This window comes from Callorhinus ursinus, unplaced genomic scaffold, assembly GCF_003265705.2.
Source record: "Callorhinus ursinus isolate GAN/ISIS: 27379988/994484 unplaced genomic scaffold, GSC_fseal_2.0 scaffold56, whole genome shotgun sequence".
NCBI lineage: Eukaryota > Metazoa > Chordata > Mammalia > Carnivora > Otariidae > Callorhinus > Callorhinus ursinus.
In genome coordinates, this window is record NW_027397118.1 from 8,963,311 (window position 1) to 8,982,113 (window position 18,803).

The 18,803-nt window shown below is 47.6% G+C and overlaps 1 protein-coding gene across 4 annotated transcripts in view; it reads left to right on the forward strand.

Moving 5' to 3' along the window:
• Window positions 1-279: 279 nt before the first annotated feature.
• The window catches only part of MYLK3 (myosin light chain kinase 3), a 51,094-nt gene continuing 32,570 nt past the window's right edge, over window positions 280-18,803 (forward strand). The window contains exon 1 of one of the 4 annotated variants that reach the window (XM_073884360.1): window positions 280-375. Coding sequence is in view for 2 of the 4 variants with exons in the window: in XM_025852398.2 (XP_025708183.1) it covers window positions 12,790-13,266 (477 nt within the window). In the remaining 2 variants the exon portion in view is untranslated. Of the gene's footprint in view, window positions 376-433; window positions 2,357-12,550; window positions 13,267-18,803 lie in introns of those variants that run through there. The other 3 variants (XM_073884359.1, XM_073884361.1, XM_025852398.2) reach the window with 3 other exon arrangements.

An 18,803-nucleotide genomic window follows, 5' to 3' on the forward strand; every position in this document is an offset into this window, starting at 1 on the left:
TCAGAGTCAAGGAGGCAAGCCAGCTTGCATGGCATCTCTCAATCATACTAACAACAAACATCCAGATTCAAATGTTCTTTTTCCCCCTTTACTGTTCTTTTCCTACTATTTCCTGACTATTTTTCTTAGTTTATTCTCCATGCTCTCAACTCTTGATTTACTAGTCATTCTTTTTGCTCTAGGTCTTGAAATTGGAATCCGTTTAACCTCAAGAGGACCATCACAGTGTGAATTTCCAGATGAATCCGATTTATAACCAAGTGTAGGAATATCTATTGACAAAAATACACATTTTGGGGGCCCAGATCCCTCCTCTGGAGAAAGGTCATATTCTCCACTTTTGAAGAGCAGAAATCCTTTGCATGGCTAGTTCTGGTAGGTCTTTATATTGTTCCATGCCAAATGGTTTTGAAAGTTCTATGTTTGGGTAACACTGACTTTCCTTGGCTTGGTGGCAGAATTTACTTTGCTGAAGTCACACAGTAAGTGGTAGAATTGGGCTTCAAACCCAGGTCTGCCTGGTGCACCAAAGCCTATGCTCTTACTCTCGAGGCTCCAACCCCCCACTTCACTGATAAATCTTCATGAGCTCATGCGAAGGGAAACTTGAAGGCACTACCTACTAGATGAGTGACTTGTAGGCTAGATTATAGCCCCCAAAAGACATTCACACCCTAATTCCAGGAACCTATGAATGTTGCATTAGATGGCAAAAAAAAAAAGGACTTTGCAGATATTATTAAGTGAAAGACCTTGAGATGCAAAGATTATCTTGGATTATCCAGATGGGCCCTAAATGTAATCACATATATCATCATCATAAAAGGGAGGCAGAAGGACCTCTGACACACACAGAGGAAGAGATAAGGCAGTGAGATCATGGAGGCAGAGACTGAGTATTGTGGCCATAAACCAAGAAATGCCAGCAACTACTGGAAGCTGGAGCCTCCAGAGGAAGCACAACCCTACTGACACTTTGGTGACCCTGGTTTCGGACTTCTGACCTCCAGATCTGTGAAAGAATGAATTTCTGTTGTTTAAAGTCACTGAATTTGTGGTATTTTGTTATGGCAGCCGTGGCAGACTAACACAGTGATTTTGTGACCTCTCTAGGCCAGTTTCCTTATCTGCAAAATGAGGATATTAATGGTAATACCTAGAACTTGAAAAAACTAATGAATGTAAAATGTCTGGCAGGGTGCCTGAGCAAGGTACATGCTCAGCAGAGATTAGGTGTTATTATTACCAGTGGGCTCTGATAGGAACACATATGAGGTGCTTTGGGAGCATATGGGAAGGAAGGTCAACTAACCCAGCCTCTAGTTCATATGGTGCATATACCATCCAGTAAGGTTAATAAGACATTTGAGAGGCAAAGAAGTTAAAATTAACTAAAAGTTAAAATATATGGCATTTACTGACCATAAAAAAAATTCTCCACCCCCAATTTCTAGGAGTGACTGCAACCATCAGAGAAACACTTTTCAGGTAGTCACTCTTGTCCCCTGGCAGGCGCCCCAGCAACTTTCCTATTTTTCTGGATCTGATTCTGAATGGTCATTCCAGGACACAGTAATTAATGAATGAAACATAGGAATAAACACTGCAGCTGGGAATTGGAAGTGTAAATTCAGTTGCCTATCAAGGAATGTAATCAACAACCATCACACTTTGCTGTGCTGTTCATAGAAGTGAGCAGAGGGCAGGCCCTACTGGTCTAAGGGCCTCTGTCCCAGACAGCTATGGATTATTTCTCCCTGAGGGCTATGGATTATTTCTCCCTGAGGGCTGCGTTGGAGCGGGGCAGAGCATTTGCCTTTGAGCTGTCTCCATTTGTTCACCCTGCTCCAAGAGAGAGATGTCATTGCCTGCACTGTGGGTTGCTCCGGGCTAATGATGGAGGAGTTAGCAGCATGGCCTGGAGTGGCTCTCGGTGGGCTGGAGCCAGTTGACACACGCCACTTAGGTTTCCAAGGAGCCAAGCTGTCCCCACTCACGCACGGCTGATGCACTTGTGGCTAAATGCGTTGCAGCCAGGGCCGGTGCCAAATTCAGGGCAGGAAATAGAACTCCACCTCCATCACCAGGGAAACAGTGGTCTGCGTGCATGATTTAAGCAAGGGCCAACAAGAAAGCTCAAAGGCACGGTCAGCAGAGGAAGGGAGGAAGGGAGACCAGAGGGCGGCTTGTAAGGATTTTGTCTTGGGTTATAACCGTTGACAAGCCACTTACTGCCCACATATTGAAGTTTATCTGAGTATGAGATGGAGGCAACAATATTTACACATCTCACTGGGGACTTAGGAAAACAATATTTCTGACAGACCACTTGGGATCCATGGATGGAAGGTGGTATGTAAGTGCAGATGATAAACTTACTGTGTGTTTGTGCTTTTAACAGGTGCATTAGGGGCATGGAGACCCTCCAGAAAACACTTTTAGAGTCTGATCAAAACCAACAAGCGACAATAAAAGCTAACAATTTTAGGTGCATGGATTTGTCTTTGGTTTTGTGCAGTTTGGGGAGATGGATGTATAATTCAGACTTCAGAACCATGTCCAAACTTATTGCTGTGATTCGTGTTTACAGGTCCTTCAATCCTTTGAGAATGCTGTAGTTGGGGATTGTTCCCAAATGTTTGCCAACTTTTCTCTGAAAAAATGCCAAATTACTTTTACCATGTAGTTTATGAGTTGCACGTGGAGTCTGGAACATTTGTTTCCAAGTTGCAATGGGCCAAAAATCTGTTTCGAAAATAAAGTGCAAAGAGGACTTGTTGCTCTTCCCGCCTGGGGTTTGCTATTTCTGAGGAGTCCTTCCGAGTCTGTTAGACCTCCTGTGTTCTGTGTATTTAAGGCTAAGCAATTGATGTCAGACCTCCCTATAAGGTTATTAAATGTTGTTTTCTGTTGGCTAAGGCCCCGAGGGAGTCTATTACTCTGTTCCTGGTTAATTAAACCTCTCTCTGGTGCATATTGTCTCTCTAGTAATTCCTGTGGGTCCACGTAAATGGTGACTATTATAGAAAAACAAACTTGTTTAAAAACACCAATAATACACATTTAAAAATTTAGAATAATTATATAAAAGGAATATGGAAATAAAGATCATCTACAATTTTCTCATGCAGAATTAACCATACCGGCATATATGTATATTTCAAACAAACATGGGATTCTAATGTATGTACCTGCTTTTTTATGACCTGATTTTGGGGTGAGGTCTTCACATATTGGATCTTCATAAATCCTTCGAGTCTCTGCAGTAGGGAGGGATCCTGCTTCTATTGCAGGCTAGAGGCTGTGGGGGGGAATGAGGACCTTAGAACTTCAGTCAGTCCTTGCTTTCAAAGACTTGTTCTCTCAGATGTCACTCCACTTCCTTAGCGCTCCTGTGTTTTGGCAACAGTATACACCCCAGAACCAGTAAACACTTGCTGATTTTAGCTTCTGTGTGGATGATGATCCTATGCCCTTCCAATCCATTTGCACCCTGCTGTCAGGTGCATTAGTTCCCCCCCCTTTTTTTCATGCTAGCAGAACTTGATTAAGATATAACTTAAATACAGTACAAAACACAAACCTTATAGCCTATTGAATACAGCAGACCTGTATGCATACACCCACGTGACCACCACTCAGGATATAAAACATCTCCAAAATCCCCAAAGTGGCTTTGTGTCCTCTCTGAGTCGGTCCCCCACCACCTGGGTCTTAAACACTAATTTAGTCATGTTATTTCCTACCTAAAAACATTCCATAGGATTGTTGTCCCTATATCTTGCTGCTTTGGGTCTAAATGTCTCTGCCTGATTTTCTGGGTCCACTCTCTTTGGGGTCCTGCCTGCCGAATCATTTGGGCCTCCGTCGACACCTCCTGACCTGAGGCTAGCCTATGCGCTGTCACTCCCACCTGCCAGGCTCCATCTGGAGCTCTGTTCACTCTGAGTTCTTGTAAGAACTGCCCTTTCTTTGGCCTCTCCAAATCTCATCCATTCACCAAGGCTCTACTCAAGTCCTATTTCCTCCAAGAAATCTGCCCTCTTTGCCAAATTCTTTTCCAATTTCTTTGCCTCCCTCTTACACCTGAATTAGTTAAGGCCATGTGACTGAGTTTCTGCAGAGACCTGGGGCCATGGGCACCCTGCCACTGTGCTTTTCCTACTTATGATCTCTGATGAGCATTTCTGTCCTGCTGCAGCCAGTGTCCCAAACCCTCCTTTCTTTTCACTCCCATTCTCTTGCGTCTTGGGACTGCCCCAGGTCCCCACTCTGCAACGCTAGATGCTGCTCGGTATCTGTCTCTCCCCTTCTTTCTTTTTCTGCTTGGTGCTGTGCTCCCCAGCTCAGCCAAATCCTCTCTTCCAGACCTCAGGTCGCATCTTACCACTCGTCCTTCAGATTTGACACCGAAAATCCCGAAACCAGGCTTTCCTCAGAGGGTAGGGCTAGACTGAGGGGGGAGAATTTGAGCAGATGAAGAAGGAATTCTTTTTATCAGATATGGGAGGGCTGGAAACAGTGATCTATCTTCCAATTTTGCCCCATTACACCCACGTTCTTTGAGTCTAAGAGTTAGTGACTCTCTCACTTTCTCTGTTGTTCCAAGGTGTTAACTTTGCTTCCACCCAGACTTGCTGAGTTCCTACAGCACAGAGTTCTGAGCTCACAAGAGTTGGCACAATCAAGGGGTTTAAATAAGATATTGTAGCTAATCGCTTAGCACAGCATCTGCCTTTGGTAAGGCTCAGAAAAGTGAGCTATTATCAAAGGCCTGCAGCCCCTTTTCTGATTCCTGTCAGTCAGGCCAGGTGAGTCAGGGTCCCAAAGTGATTGTGTGTGTGTGTGTGTGTGTGTGTGTGTGTGTGTGTGTGTGGTGGTAGGGAGGGGGTCCAGAAACTCTGTTCACTGCTGTGGACACAGGCCCTAGAGCTGTAGAGCCAAGTCCAAGGTCCAGTTTGGCACAGACTCTCAGTGTGAAAGCCTCAGTCTCTGCATGGGGAAAATGGGGACCATAATCCATCCGCCTCAAATGAATGTAAATATGAGCATGAGTCAAAGTATTTTGCAGGTGGTGACATCTTACTGTGTGAGCTGGTAGGAGGACCAGTAATGTAATGTGTATGGAACTGGTTGACCTGATTCCAACTTGCACATATAATTGTGTTTCTGAATTGGTAGTTTGCAATTGCAGCCCCCCAGAGACAGAGTCAGGTTCTAGACAGAAGTTGTTTTAGTTAGGGGCACCTGGGTGGCTCAGTCGTTAAGCATCTGCCTTCAGCTCAGGTCATGATCCCAGGGTCATGGGATCAAGCCCTGCGTCAGGCTCCCTGCTCCGCAGGAGGCCTGCTTCTCCCTCTCCAACTCCCCCTGCTTGTGTTCCCTCTCTTGCTGTCTCTCTCTCTGTCAAAAAATAAATAAAATCTTTAAAAAAAATTAAAAAAAGAAGATGTTTTAGTTAGACTCCTTTCAGTTGTAAGCTGACTTGGAGGCTGGCTGCCAGCATTTATATACAGGGTCTTATGCTGACTTTAGAAAGTGGCTCAAACCTCAGTTTACTTGTCTGAGAAGTGGGGGTAATAGTCCCTTCCTCTTATAAGTGTTGAGGGGCAAAAGGTAATTTATATAAAGTTGCAGCATAGTGCCTGACACAAAGATGTGCTCAATAAATATTAGTGGTTTTATTATTTCCTAGTAAGTATTGCTCAGTAAGTGCTGAATGAACGAATGAACAAATGAATGGGTGCTGGTCTGGATTTGGCTCCTGAGGGTGCTTTTTTGTTCTTCTCTAGCGTTTTCAGGCTGATACCTTGTTTAGGCAGGGAACAATTTTGACTAGGCATGGGGGAAAGGAATTGACCGAATAAAAGGTCTTCAAGCCAGGATAGGAATGCTGACCACAGAAGAGAGTGACACCCTGGGGGCAAACCCACCGGCCACCTGAGAGCTTGCAGGGGACCTCTCAAGTGGCCCAGGGTCCAGGTAGCTGTCATTTCCCTCTGCTTCTTCAGAGAGGCCAACTTGACTTTGATTTTATTCCCAAGCATAGTTCCTGGATTCATCTTGGCAGGACTCTGGCTGTTGTTTTAGTATGTTTCTAGATAGCCAGGTGAGACAAGTTATAGACCTTTTTCTATGAAAGAATAAGCAACCAGTATTGCATCTAGGGGCCCAAGCCCCTTCGCCCCTGCCTCATTTCCTGAGACAACTGTCAGAGTTGAGCCTGTGGGGCAGAGGCTAATCTGACTGCACACACACACACACACACCCCTCATAAACCCATAGAGCAGGACAGGAATTCCATGGCCACTCAGAGGGCGACAGTTTTTGCTATCTGGTTCTGTCTTTGCCACTGACTTACTATGTGACCTTCAGAAAGTCCCTTCCCCTCTCTGGGCTTCAAATTTTCTGTCTATAAAATGAGGGAGTTGAGGGGTGCCCGAGTGGCTTTGTGGTTAAGTGTCTGCCTTCAGCTCAGGTCATGATCCCAGGGTCCTAGTATCGAACCCCACCCACATCGGGCTCCCTGCTCAGCAGGGAGCCTGCTTCTCCTTCTCCCTCTGCTGCTCCCTGCTTGTACCTCTCTCTGTCTAATAAAAAAATTTAAAAAAAGATGAGGGAGTTGACCCTTGTGGTCTCTGAGATCCCTCCTGTCTCTAAAAGTGACAGGATTGTGTGAGTTTTAACCACGGGGTTGGAATTCTGGCTCCGTTGCTTTCTGTGTGGCCTTGGGTGAACCACTTAAGTTCTAGATTAATCCCCCTCTGTAAAATGGGGATGATAAATAGTAATCTACCCTCTAGGGATGTAGTGAGGTAAGATACTGCAGCTAAACATGCTCAGCACAGGGTGTGCCTGTGGTCACGCTCAGAAGAGGAAGCTTATAGTAAAAGCATGCATGCCCTTTCTCTGAATCCTGTGAGTGAGGGCAGGTGAGTGGGCGTCCCGCAGTAATGGATATGTGTAAGCCATCTGTGTGTGTGTGTGTGCGTGTGTGTGTGTGCCAGGGTGTGTGGAGGGCTCAGGCTCCCATGGGGCACTCTGGGAAGATCTGGACAGAGAGCCTCCCTGCAGGTGAGAGCTGAGTTGGAGCTGCACCTCATCCAGCAGGAGCTGTAGGTCATGTCTTCTCCCTCACTGCAACATGCTCCAGTCTTGGGGGCACAGCGTGTCTTTGTTGCTTCCTGAATAGTTCTACCTGCAGAGGCAACGGCTGGACTGTCCATAACCAACTAGGTTCCCAGCCAGAATGCAAACGGCCCCAGTGAAGAAAAGCAGGGCCCCCAACCCATTCTGGCTGATCAGGGCTTTCCTCTATCCTGGAGGGCTGCCTGAAGGCAGCGATTCCCAGCTCATCTCCTGGGCCCTTGCACCACAATTCTGGGTTTTGAAAGCAGGTCAGTTCTGCCCTAGGCCCCCTCCCTTCTTTCTTCCCTCCTTGGACCACACGGTGTTTGTTTCACAACTGGACACTTCACTAAGTGATGCAGGAAGTAGGCCCCTGGGAAGCAGATACCGCCTCACAAACCAGATAACTGAGTGAAGCCTCTGGATGCCTCTGGGGCCTGGGGCAGGGTCAGAGATAAGCGGAAATGCCAGGCTTATCGCTGCTGCCTGAGTTCTCGAGAAATCATCCTGGCCAGCCAGCCCACCTCATTCCCAGCACTCCAGGCAGTTGGGCATCTCCAGGCAGAGTAAACACTGAGTTGGCACCGTGGTTGCAGCCGCAGGATGGGGACTCTGTGCCCCACTCCACTACTTCACAGTCCCAGCGCCAGAGGCCAGCAGCGGGCATCAGGTTACATCCAGATATTTGCGGTAAGGGCGGCTCCAGGCCAGTCTGCTTTGAAGTGGGAGCCCTCAGGGACAATTGTTAGGGTCATGGGACTAAGGGAGCCTTGGTGACAATTATCCCCCAGACGTAGGTCCTCTTGGACCAAGAAACGCAGTCAGCAGGAAGCTTTGGTTGATGGCTAACAGCCCAGGGATGGTCAGCGTGGGCCTCCCCAGCTAAGGCAGGGTGTAGCGGGCAGACAACGCCCTGTGCCTCTAACCCCCAAGTTGTCTGCTTTGAACCCAGCGAGGCTTTCTGGGGTTCTGTTTCATCTCTGATTTCCTTTTCTGACTCAGTTCGGCTTAATGGAGGACAGGTTTGCACTTTTTGCGTGCACATCAGCTGATGGTGCCTGCAAGGGAGGTGGCCTGGGTGGGCTGGGTACCGGTGGGGGGGCCGATTTAGGACTGGGGAGATGCCTCCTTTCCCTCCTGCCCTCACCCCACAACGAAGTGGCTGGACATGCTGCTGTCCTGTTGGCTGACCATCTGGAGCGGGGGATGGGTTCGGGGCGGTGAGTTTGAGTGTCTCCTGTTTTCGTGACTTACCATGTGCCAGGCCCCTGCTTAGCGTTTCACTTACATGAGGACTCTAACAGCCCTGTGGTTACTGCACTTCATGCGCCCCCTTTCGAGATGAGGAAACCTGCATTTGGAGAGGTTAAGTTCCATGCAGGTCACTGCCCCTACTGTCCTTCCGTGTGAAGTAGAGAAGCGTCCTTTCCTCGAGATACGTGGCCTCCATCTCTCAGAAAATGGTTGTAGCTGATGCTGTTACGGCAAGACCCTTGCCATGGCATGCTGCAACACTTGTCGTAAATATACACATCCCCTCGCATGTGGTACCCGGACCTCTGCAAAACCTGCTTCCCGACCTGCTTCCCAGCGGCAAACATGGGGGTGTCTTTCAGCTCTTTCTCCTGGTATTTGCCTGCACTTTCCTCCTCATCAGTTCTGTACATGATCTGTGTGCTTCCTGCGAAGAGAAATGATTCAGCTTTGTTACTGTCCCCACTCCCCCCCACATCCTTACAACATCACTGTTTTAACTCTGTAAAGCGTTGACCCCATTACCGCATCATAGTGTGAACAATAGTATGCAAAGACCATTCACTGAAAAATCAAGTCATGTACTTTAATGTCCTTTCAAAGAGTGCTTCCTTCAGTGCTTCCTGAAATGCTTCCTTCTGTCCTTTGACAAAGGTGTGATGTCTTCAAATCTCTAACCTAGAATTCTACATCCTGCCTGTGTTCCAGCAGCCATTTGTTTTTAGGAGAAGTCTGATATCATCCTGATTCTAGTTCCTTGGTATGTGATTTTTTTTTCTTTCACCTTTTGGGGAGCTTTTGTAATCTTCTCTTTATCCCTGTGTTCTAAAATTCTGACTGTACTATTTCTTTGATAAATTCCTTCCCTCTTTCATTTCTCCTCCTGAAACTCCAGTTAACTAGATGTGGGGCTGGATCCCTTGTCTATTCTCTTCTCTTTTCTCTCCTATGTAGGCATCTTCATCTTTTAATTCTACTTTCTGGGATATTATCTTAACTTTATTTTCTCATCTCCATATTGGATTTTAAAATTTTAACACTCATATTTTTAATTTCCAAGACCTCTCTTTTATTCTATGCCTGTTCTTTTCCCATAACACCTTCTTCTTTTTAAATGGATGGAATAGCCTTTTGCACTTTTCGGTGGCAACTAATGAGAGCCTTTTTGAAACTTTCTTCTGTTTCTTGTTTTCTCTGTTTCCTCCACAATTATGTTTCTATTTTGGGGGGCTCCCCTTTTCATCTTGGGGGCTTTGTTTGAATACCTGGTGATCCTTTTCTATCTGTGCATATTTCAGAGTAAGGCACAAAAACCTAGGTGAGTGGTTGAGGCTTGTTGACTGTCTGGCTGTTGAGGCTGATCAGATGAGGAGTTCCCAGGGATCGTCAACGCCAGTACATGGACCATTGAGTTTCTCCAGAAACAGACCTCTGATCTCCAGGGAGGGTAGGGCCTCTCCTAGCTGTGCTCATTCTGTGCAGAGGTGGGGAAGGAGGAGAGTGCTTTGGAATGGACTACTTAGCCTTGCATTTCTGCTCCCCTCTTATTCCACCTGGGGCCTCAAGATCCACAGTGCCTCGGGGGTTGTACAGGGAAAACTGGCTGTCGCCAGAAAGGCCAAGGAAGAATCTTGGGTTCAGTGCATGCTGATCCCAGCCTATGGCAAACAGAGGTCAGTCTGTGTTTTTCTGGGAGTGCGTCAGCTGTCCTGTCCTCACCCAGGAAAGATGAAGTGTCATTGGATTTGCTACTCTGTACCCATCCAGCATGACTGCCTCTTCTCTGGTCTGTGTTCACTTGACTCGAGGGATGGAATGCCTCTCCTCTCCTCTGGGCAGGCACCATTGCCCAAAAAGAATTGCCCATGGTTCTTGCTGTGCCCTGTACATCAGGGAGAGTTGGAGAGAAGCCATGCCTCAGCCCTCACAGGACTCATTTCTTCTCTAGGCAGAGAAATGAAAGGGATTCAAATCTGGTCCTCCTGGCTGCTCCTTTTCATCAAAGAAGCCTCAAGGATTTCACCTGTCAGCATATTCTGAGCTTTTTCCAGAGCTTACCTCTAGGAATTGCCAAGATGTCCTGCCCTGTACTTTTTTGTTCTGGGAAACCCTAGCTGCTGTCTCCTCCTTCCACAGGTCTCCCAAAACTCAGCCCAGCCTCCTGCTCATCCGGGGTCCCCGTAGTTCATTCCTTCCATATGGTTGTGTTGAATACCCACCACTTGCCAGGCATGTTGGTGCACCTGGAGACTGAGGCAAGCTCAAGGACTGTTTGGGCTCAGGGAACCTCGAGGTGGTCTAGAACAGTGGAGGTTGCCACATCCACGTTTCTACTACACCAGGTGCTTTGCAATCACTTGTTGCTTAAGGAGACCTGGGACAAATCCTTTTGTAATTTAAATAATTAGCTTTTGATATAGCTGTGTCTGGGACATTGGATTTTCTTGGGGTTCAGCTGGACTTTCAAGATATTAAGCCCAGGCTCAACTGGTGTAGGCTGCTCAGAAGGTCCCCACAGCAGCTGCCTGTGGTTGGCACTGGTGGAAGCTCCTTCCCAGAGCTGTTCTCTTTCGATTATCCATACCTGCTGTAGGACAGACACTGAGCTGGTGTTAGACCCAGAGCTTTCTCTATGCAGCTGCTTCCCAAGTGTGATCAGGGACCCCTGGTGCCACAGAGCAGTAAGAGGTGCTAAGTGCAGGGGAAGGAGTGATTCCCTGGTCAGGTGCTGTGGCACCTTTCTTTCTGTGGCAGATGAGGTCCTTTGGAGGGGCATCGTGAATCCCCAAGAGGACCTAGAGCACAGTGTTCCCCAAATTTCTTTTTCCAAGGAGAGTGTGTGTTTGTTTTAAATCACAGTGCTATAAGAGACCAGTGTTCTTTTGAGCGTGCTCCAGGCCATTCTACCACTGACACGCAGGACTGGGCCCCCAGAAATCGGTCTGGATTTCTGCATGGACTGCTTAGGGCAGCTATCCTGGTAGAGGGATGGGTGGTAAGGGGTTTGTGGTCAAGCTGCACTTGCATAACAAGCACACTGTGCTTGCGAGTCACCTGTAGCTTAAAATAGCAAAATGATCTAAAGGTGTTTTAGATGTCAGATTTCCAGGTCAAAGTTTATTCTCATGATTGCTTTTATTCAGAAGGAGGAAGCTTAGCAGGACACCAAAGACACTCGGCCCCCCCGCCCCGTCCTGGGGCCAGTATTGACTAAGCTGTGCTAGCCTCAGGAGGCCTCGTGCTGGGGCGACCTTGGGCAAATTCCCTCTCCCTTAGCTTTCTCCCTAGGTGGGCCTGGAAGAACATGGTGTCAGTCATTTGCTCCCCAGCAGCCTAGGGACTCTGTGGCGCCTCCTGGCACCCACCTCAGTGTCAGCCTGAGCATCTCCTTTGTCTGCTTTTATTTATCGATGCTTCTGTAACAGCTCCATTTGAACCAAGAGTTTTGAGGCTACAATGTTTGGAAGCTACGGGAAGCACAGGCCCCCTTGCCCTCTAGGCTGCTGCTATGTCTGTTCTAGTGTAAGAGATGGGGTGCCCAATGCCTGCATGGGTGGTTAGTGCTGGAGGAGCAGCGTGGGGGGGCGGGGGGTGGCGGGAGACCACTGGCAGATGTGCCCCAGAGGGCTCTATGAGGAACCTGACCTGAGGGATGGCACCTGGCGAGTAGCCTAAGCCATTTGCCCTCACTTCTATTTTTAGGTACAAGTTGCTAGTGACTGAGAGCCCATTGTGGGGAGGGACCTGCAGCTATACCCCACAGGCAGCGTAAACACTTATTTGGGGCACCTGCAAAGTGGGGGCACCAAAAATTTGTTTTTAATTTGCAGAAGCATCAACATTTTTATCATGGCAAAAATCAGAATGGCCTCACATTTACTATTGGTCTTGCTTTTCTTTGTGAATTCAGTGTGTTTGCAGCAGGTGGGATACCATGTGCTCGGGCTGCTAAAGGTCTTACTCTGCCCTGGGATTCCTGAGGCCCCTTGTGAAGTCCAGCATTCTGGTTCATTGCCTAAAGGACCCCCTTTCTTTTACCCTTTTGTTTCAACTATCCAAAGCCCTGCCTGCCTTGGGCAGATTCTTAAAATATTTGCCCATCAGCACCCTCTCAGAGAGGAATGTTAAATGCTGCCATGATGTCAAAAGGGCCCCAAAGAGAAGGGCCTTGCCAAACCCAGCTTGTCACTCATGGCCACGGCAGAGCGGGAGATAAGCAAAGGCAAAGGCTCAGAGAAAGCCTGGTCCCCTGGGCTCCCTAAACCACCCAGACGATCTGTGTGGTTGGTGCTGCAGGGCGAGGCTGTAAGCTATCAAGAACAATGAACTTCCAGGTACCACTGTCCAAGTGAAAACCAGGAGTCTGTGGCTTTTCTGATTCCTCGCTCTTGTCAAGCCTGCATCAGGATGTCCGGAGCCTCCAAGGAGAGTTTGGCGACCCAGGGACTGCCGGTGTCAGGCAAGGCCTGCTTAACCACCATGGACAAAAAGCTTAATGTGCTAAACGAGAAGGTTGACAAACTCTTGCATTTCCAAGAAGATGTCTCGGAGAAACTGCAGTGTGTGTATCAAGGTATGGGCCACCTGGAGCAAGGCCTACACCGGCTGGAGGCCTATCAGATTCTGGGCCCAGGTGGGGCTGACCACAATCCTCCAGCTCACTCACAGGCTGGGTGGCCAGAGGTCCTGGAGCTGGTGAGGGCTGTGCGGCAGGATGCTGCCCAGCATGGCGCCAGGCTTGAAGCCCTGTTCAGGATGGTAGTGGCCGTGGACAAGGCCATAGCTTTGGTGGGGGCCGTGTTCCAGAACTCGAAGGTGGTGGATTTCATCATGCAAGGGAGTGTCCCCTGGAGGAAAGGAAGCCTGGCTGATGGCCCTTTGGAGGTTGGTTCCTGCTTCCCTACCCCGGTACCCTTCTGGCTGAAAGGGAGATCCAGTGGTCCTGGTGGGGACACTAGCCAGACGGATAGGCTTAGGAGCACTAGGAGCTGTTGTTCCCTTCCTGTGCCACTTGCATGACCTGTTGATGGGGAAAAGGAGAGACAACTTTAAAGGTTATAGGTGGACTTCTAGACAGGTCACTGCCCGGCTGCTCTTCCCCGGGAAAGGAAGAGGCAGTGCCTCGGTGAGGCCTGTGGGGCCTTGGGCAGCTTCAGAGCACCTAGAAGAGGGGATGAATGGGCCATTAGGGAGAGGAGGACAATGAAGCTTATTGGACATTCTAGTGACTTTTTGCTCCTTTCTGTTCTGTCACACCTAGAGTAGGAAACAGGTGGGAGCCAGTTTACCCCAAAAGAAACCCCCCTTTTAGAACCCTCCCCTTCCTGTCCCCAACCTTGCGGTGGGTCCCAGAGTGGGCGGAGTGTGCAGCTGCTTTTTGGAAGATGAGTGTTGACAGTGACCCCTGGGGGACACAGGCCATGAAGGAGCCGGAGCCTGGGGGAGGAGTGTGGCATTTCTGGGAGTGGCTGTTCCCAAGGATTGCATAATCAAACCCGCTGGCTAATGGAAGTTTGGCCGGGCTGGCTGGCTGGCTGGCTGGCTGTGTGTGTGTGTGTGTGTGTGTGTGTGTGTGGTGTGTAGAGGCAACACTCTGTTTGGGAACAGCTAAGAGTCAGCCACTTAGCCACCCTCAGACGGCCTGGAGCCACCATTTCAGATCACTGTAGTTATCCACCAGCTCCTGGCAAGAGATAAGCTGGGTCTACAGGACGCTCTGCCTGACTCTGTGTCCGCTACTGAGGCTTTCCAGAGCAAAGCTGCAGGAGTGTGCCTTCCTTCCTCATCCCCGGCCAGGCCAGAGCTCACCCTGCTGACCCCTTCCCTGCCGCCCTGCCCTGCAGCCTCTTCCAAAGTATGCCCCTCCCCCTAGCTCCCTGCTTTCTGCGCCTCTCCTGTGAGTCTGGCCTGTGGGGGAGACGTGACCTTCTGCTCTTCCACTGATAAGCAAGCTCAGCTTTATTTTTATTTATTTATTTACTTTTTTAGAGGGCGGAGGGAGTGAGGTGGAGGAAGGGCAGAGGGAGAGGGAGAGAGAGAATCTTAAGCAGGCTCCACACTCAGCACAGAGCCCACACGGGGCTTGAACTCACAACCCTGAAATCATGACCTGGGCCAAAATCAAGAGTCAGACGCTTAACCGACTGAGCCACCCAGGTGCCCCATCAACTTCGGCTTTAAAGAAGAAAATTAATATATGCACATGGTCAAAACATTCATGGGGGACGCCTGGGGGGCTTGATCGGCTAAGCAGTTAAACGCCTGCCTCATGTGGTATAAAGAGCATCATGTCCCTCCTACTCCAGCCTCCAGCCCCCAAGACCACCCGCCCCCCATGCAGACATAGGTGCCTTTTTCCTGCAAAACCTCCCAGACGTCGTCGGTTCATCTATAAGCACCACCTCTTGGTCTTAACTCAAATATTACTCACATTATTCTGTCCTTGATTTTTTTTTTTTTTTACTTATTTTGGGCATTGTTTTATATGTATACATAGAAAGCTTCCTCGTTCTTAAAGTTGCAGAATGCTCCGGTTGGGGGATGTGTCTTAATTTGTTAACCAGTCCCACATCATTGTTTGTTTATATTATTTCTCATTTTTGCTGTTACAAATAATGGTGCAGTGAGTATCCATAGAAGTGTGAGCTTATCTCTACGATACACTCCTAGAAGTGGCAAGGTGAAGCCAAAGGGTAAAGTTGTGTACATAAAGCCAAATTTTGACCTTCAAAGGAGTTATTCCCATTTAGTCTCCTGTCGGTAGCATATGGGAATGCTTGTTGCCTCCCCTTTTGCTAACAAAGCATATTATCCAACTTTTTTATTCTGTGCCTGCGTGGTGATTGAAAACTGAGATCTTATTGTGCATGTGTTTTTTCTTAACACTTGAAAATTTTTGCAAAATACAAATTTTTTTATATGAAAAATTTCAAACATTTATAAAAATAGAGATTAGTATCACAAACCCTATGAACCCATAATAGGAGACCAATGTTGTGGCATCTATTCTCCATGGACTTCCCTCTCTAGATTATTTTGAGGCCAATCTGAGACATTGGGTCATTTCCTCCACAAACATTAGTCTTTATATCTAGAAGATAAGGGCTCTTTTAAAAAATGTAACTAGGATACCATTATCATGACTAAAAATTAAACAGTAATTTAATATTGCCAAAGCCAGTGTTCGAATTTTCCTAATCATCTTATGCTTTTTTTTCTTACAGTTTCTGTATTTGAATTAAGATTCAAATAAGACAACGGATTATATGCCTCCTAGTGCTAATTCTTTTTCTTTTAATTCATAAGAAATTTAAAACTCTTCATTATGGAAAATATCAAACATAACCAGAAGTAGATAGAATGATATACCTCAATTTAGTTTTTAGTTTGTATTTCTTTTACTAGAAGTTTTAGCATCTTTCACAAATTTAAAGCATTTGTATTTTTCTGTGAACTGTCTGCTCATGTCCTTTTCCATTTCAGTTTTTTGTACTTATTGATTTGTAATAGCTCTTCATACACTAGTGAAATTAGCTACCAAACATTTTGCAGATATTTAAGAATTTCTGCATGGGGGATATCATAGAACATTCTCTTTTCTGAGTTCTTGGAACATTTCTTGTCTGCTCTGTTCAGCTTGGCATGTGACTGATCTCTCTTCTGGTCTTTGTGTTTAATATACTTGTCGGTAACCATCTACAGGTTTGGGTCTAGCCCCCTAGTCGGACTGTCAGCTCCTTGTTGGTCTGTGACATGAGGCCTTTGCTTCCCACTGTGGACTGTGGCCAGGGCGGGCCTCACAGGAGGTGGCAGAGAATGGGTATAATAGCCCCGGCTATTTAACACAGTGTTGGTGCTGAAAACAGAGACTTTCTAGAGACCCCTTCAAGTTTCCTAAAAGGGTATAGTAATGATTTGTGGAATTGAATTAAATCCTAGCACTGGCTCCTAAATTTGAAAATTGTGCCAGGACTGTGGAATTTAAGAAACAAACGAGCAAAGGGAAAAAAGAGACCGAGACAAACCAAGAAACAGACTCTTAACTCTAGAGAACAAACTGATGGTTAACAGAGGGGAGGTCAGTGGGGGATGGGGGAAATAGCTGATGGGGATGAAGGAGTGCACTTGTGATGAGCACCGGGTGATGTGTGGAAGGGTTGAATCACTATATTGTTTTGTTTTGTTATTTTTATTTTTTAAAAAGATTTTATTTATTTATTTCAGAGAGCGACAGAGTGAGAGAGGGAGCGTGAGTGGGGGAGAGGGGCAGAGCGAGAGGGAGAAGCAGGCTCCCTGATGCAGGACTCGGTCCCAGGGTCCTGGGATCATGACCTGAGCCAAAGGCAGACATTTAACTGACTGAGCCACCCAGGCGCCCCTTGAATCACTATATTGTACACCTGAAACTAATATAACACTGTATATTAACTCTACTGGAATTACAATTTTTAAAAATTCCAAAAAAAAAAAAAAAAGAAAGAAAGAAAATTGTGCCAGGACTTTGTGAAGGTCCTCCTTGGGTTTTCTGAAGTGCCCAGTGGGACTTCGTTTTGGTTGTAACAATGAATTAGATTTTTACTAAAAGCTAGGTGCTCTCTCATGAAGGACAGGGTCAGGCTCAGCCAGGGTTGGGCCCAAATCATAGGCAATCAGAAGACACCTGTCTTCCAGAATGGTGTCGAGAGTCTCTTCTCCTTCCTCTGAATGCACTGGACAACGCAGGGATCACAAGGCTGAGGCCTGAAGACACGACACAGCTGCGTGTGTGTGTTTGCCTGTGTATGTGCGTGTGTGCCTACCTACACCAAGAGCAGGGTGGGGAGAGGACACTCTGAGCCCACAAGGTCTGCCAAAGGACAGTGTGTTCGAGTCCCTCTCTACCGGGGTGAAACAGGAGGCATCCCGTGATAAAGCTTCCAGCTCCCCCAGCTACGGGGGTGGCAGGACAGAGTCTGCAGAAAGAGGTCAAGGGAGAGGCCTCTGCTGAGTAAGGGGATCCAGGTCACATTGATGGTGCTGTGTTGATCGTGATGACAGCTGCTGGGGTTTATTTATTACGTGCCCTGCACATGCCAGCAGCAAGGCTAGGGGCTCCCATGTGTTGTTACCTGCAAGAGGACAAAGCGTAGTGTGCTGGAATCCCAAAAGGATGAGCAGGTAGTAGGGTGCAGAGAAGTGGGTACAGTGTAGGAAAAACAGTGGGACCAATCCTCCTGCTCAGTGCCAGGGAGGCATTCCAAAGTTGGGAGGACAGTGGTGCCCTGTTAGCGGGGACTGCTCCAGCCGATTTTTGCCATGTGGGCCTAAAGTTGCCAGATCTTCAGATTTTTTTCAGGAGCATCTGGGAGCTTAGGATTGTTTCTAATCAGTTTTATGAAGGTATAATTTATATATAATAAATGGCACACACACATACACACACACAGTATGTACATTTTAAGTACACCACTCAACAAATGTATACACCCAAATCAACACCACCACAATCAGAATGTAGAACAATCCTAAGCCCCAAAAGGGAACTTAGAATTTTAATGTAAAAGTCTCCTAGATTTAAAGTGTTGGTAACAAATTTAAAAACCTAAAATGCTGCGCAGGCCAAACAAAATGTGTCTCAAGCTCATTTTGGCTCCCAGTTGGGGCCTCTGTGGCCCAGGCAAGGGAAAGGGCCTTCAGGGGTAAGTGCCTTGACCAGACCTGCTGCTGTGTTAAGGACCAGGAGGAGTCTGAGGGGCTGTACCAGTCAAAGGCTTAAAACCTCCAGAAGCACCAGGGGGACCCGGCAAGGAGTCAGGCCCTGTAGAAATATTTACAGTTGGAAATACTGAATGTTCTACCATTTCAGGAGGAAGAACACTGGCCTGGTACAGACCACTCAGAGTTAAAAGAAGAGCTGCTTCGAGCTCCTCCGGGCCTTACACAGTTGACCCACCCATCAATCAGTTGAGTCACTGACGGCAGAGAGCTCCCTGTCTCAGGCAGGATAAAATCCCCGGAGCTCCTGAGCACGTACCATGCACTGGGCACACTTGTCAGGGCGTCCACAGATCGACTCCCCCAATCCTCTTATTAACTCTCTGAGGCAGATAATATGATTCTCCCCACTTCACAGATGAGGAAAGGGAGATACAGAGAAGTTAGGGGTGAAAATGGGGTTTAAACCCAGCAGGTCCTGGCTCCAGAGTCAGGGAGAGGCTGTGCTTCCGGCCGCGCTACTGTGCTGTAAAGGGCTGATGGTAGGATGCCTCTGGCTCCCTGGCAGGCACTGTTAATTCCAGCCCTCCTCCCTGCCCCTTGCCCCCCAGACAGGCATGGGTTAATCGGACTTTAGAATCCAAGCCGAGCCAACACTGTAATAGCCATGACAGACTGATCTGAATTCACACTTTAAAATTTATTTTCCATCCCTGGTTTAAGTACTT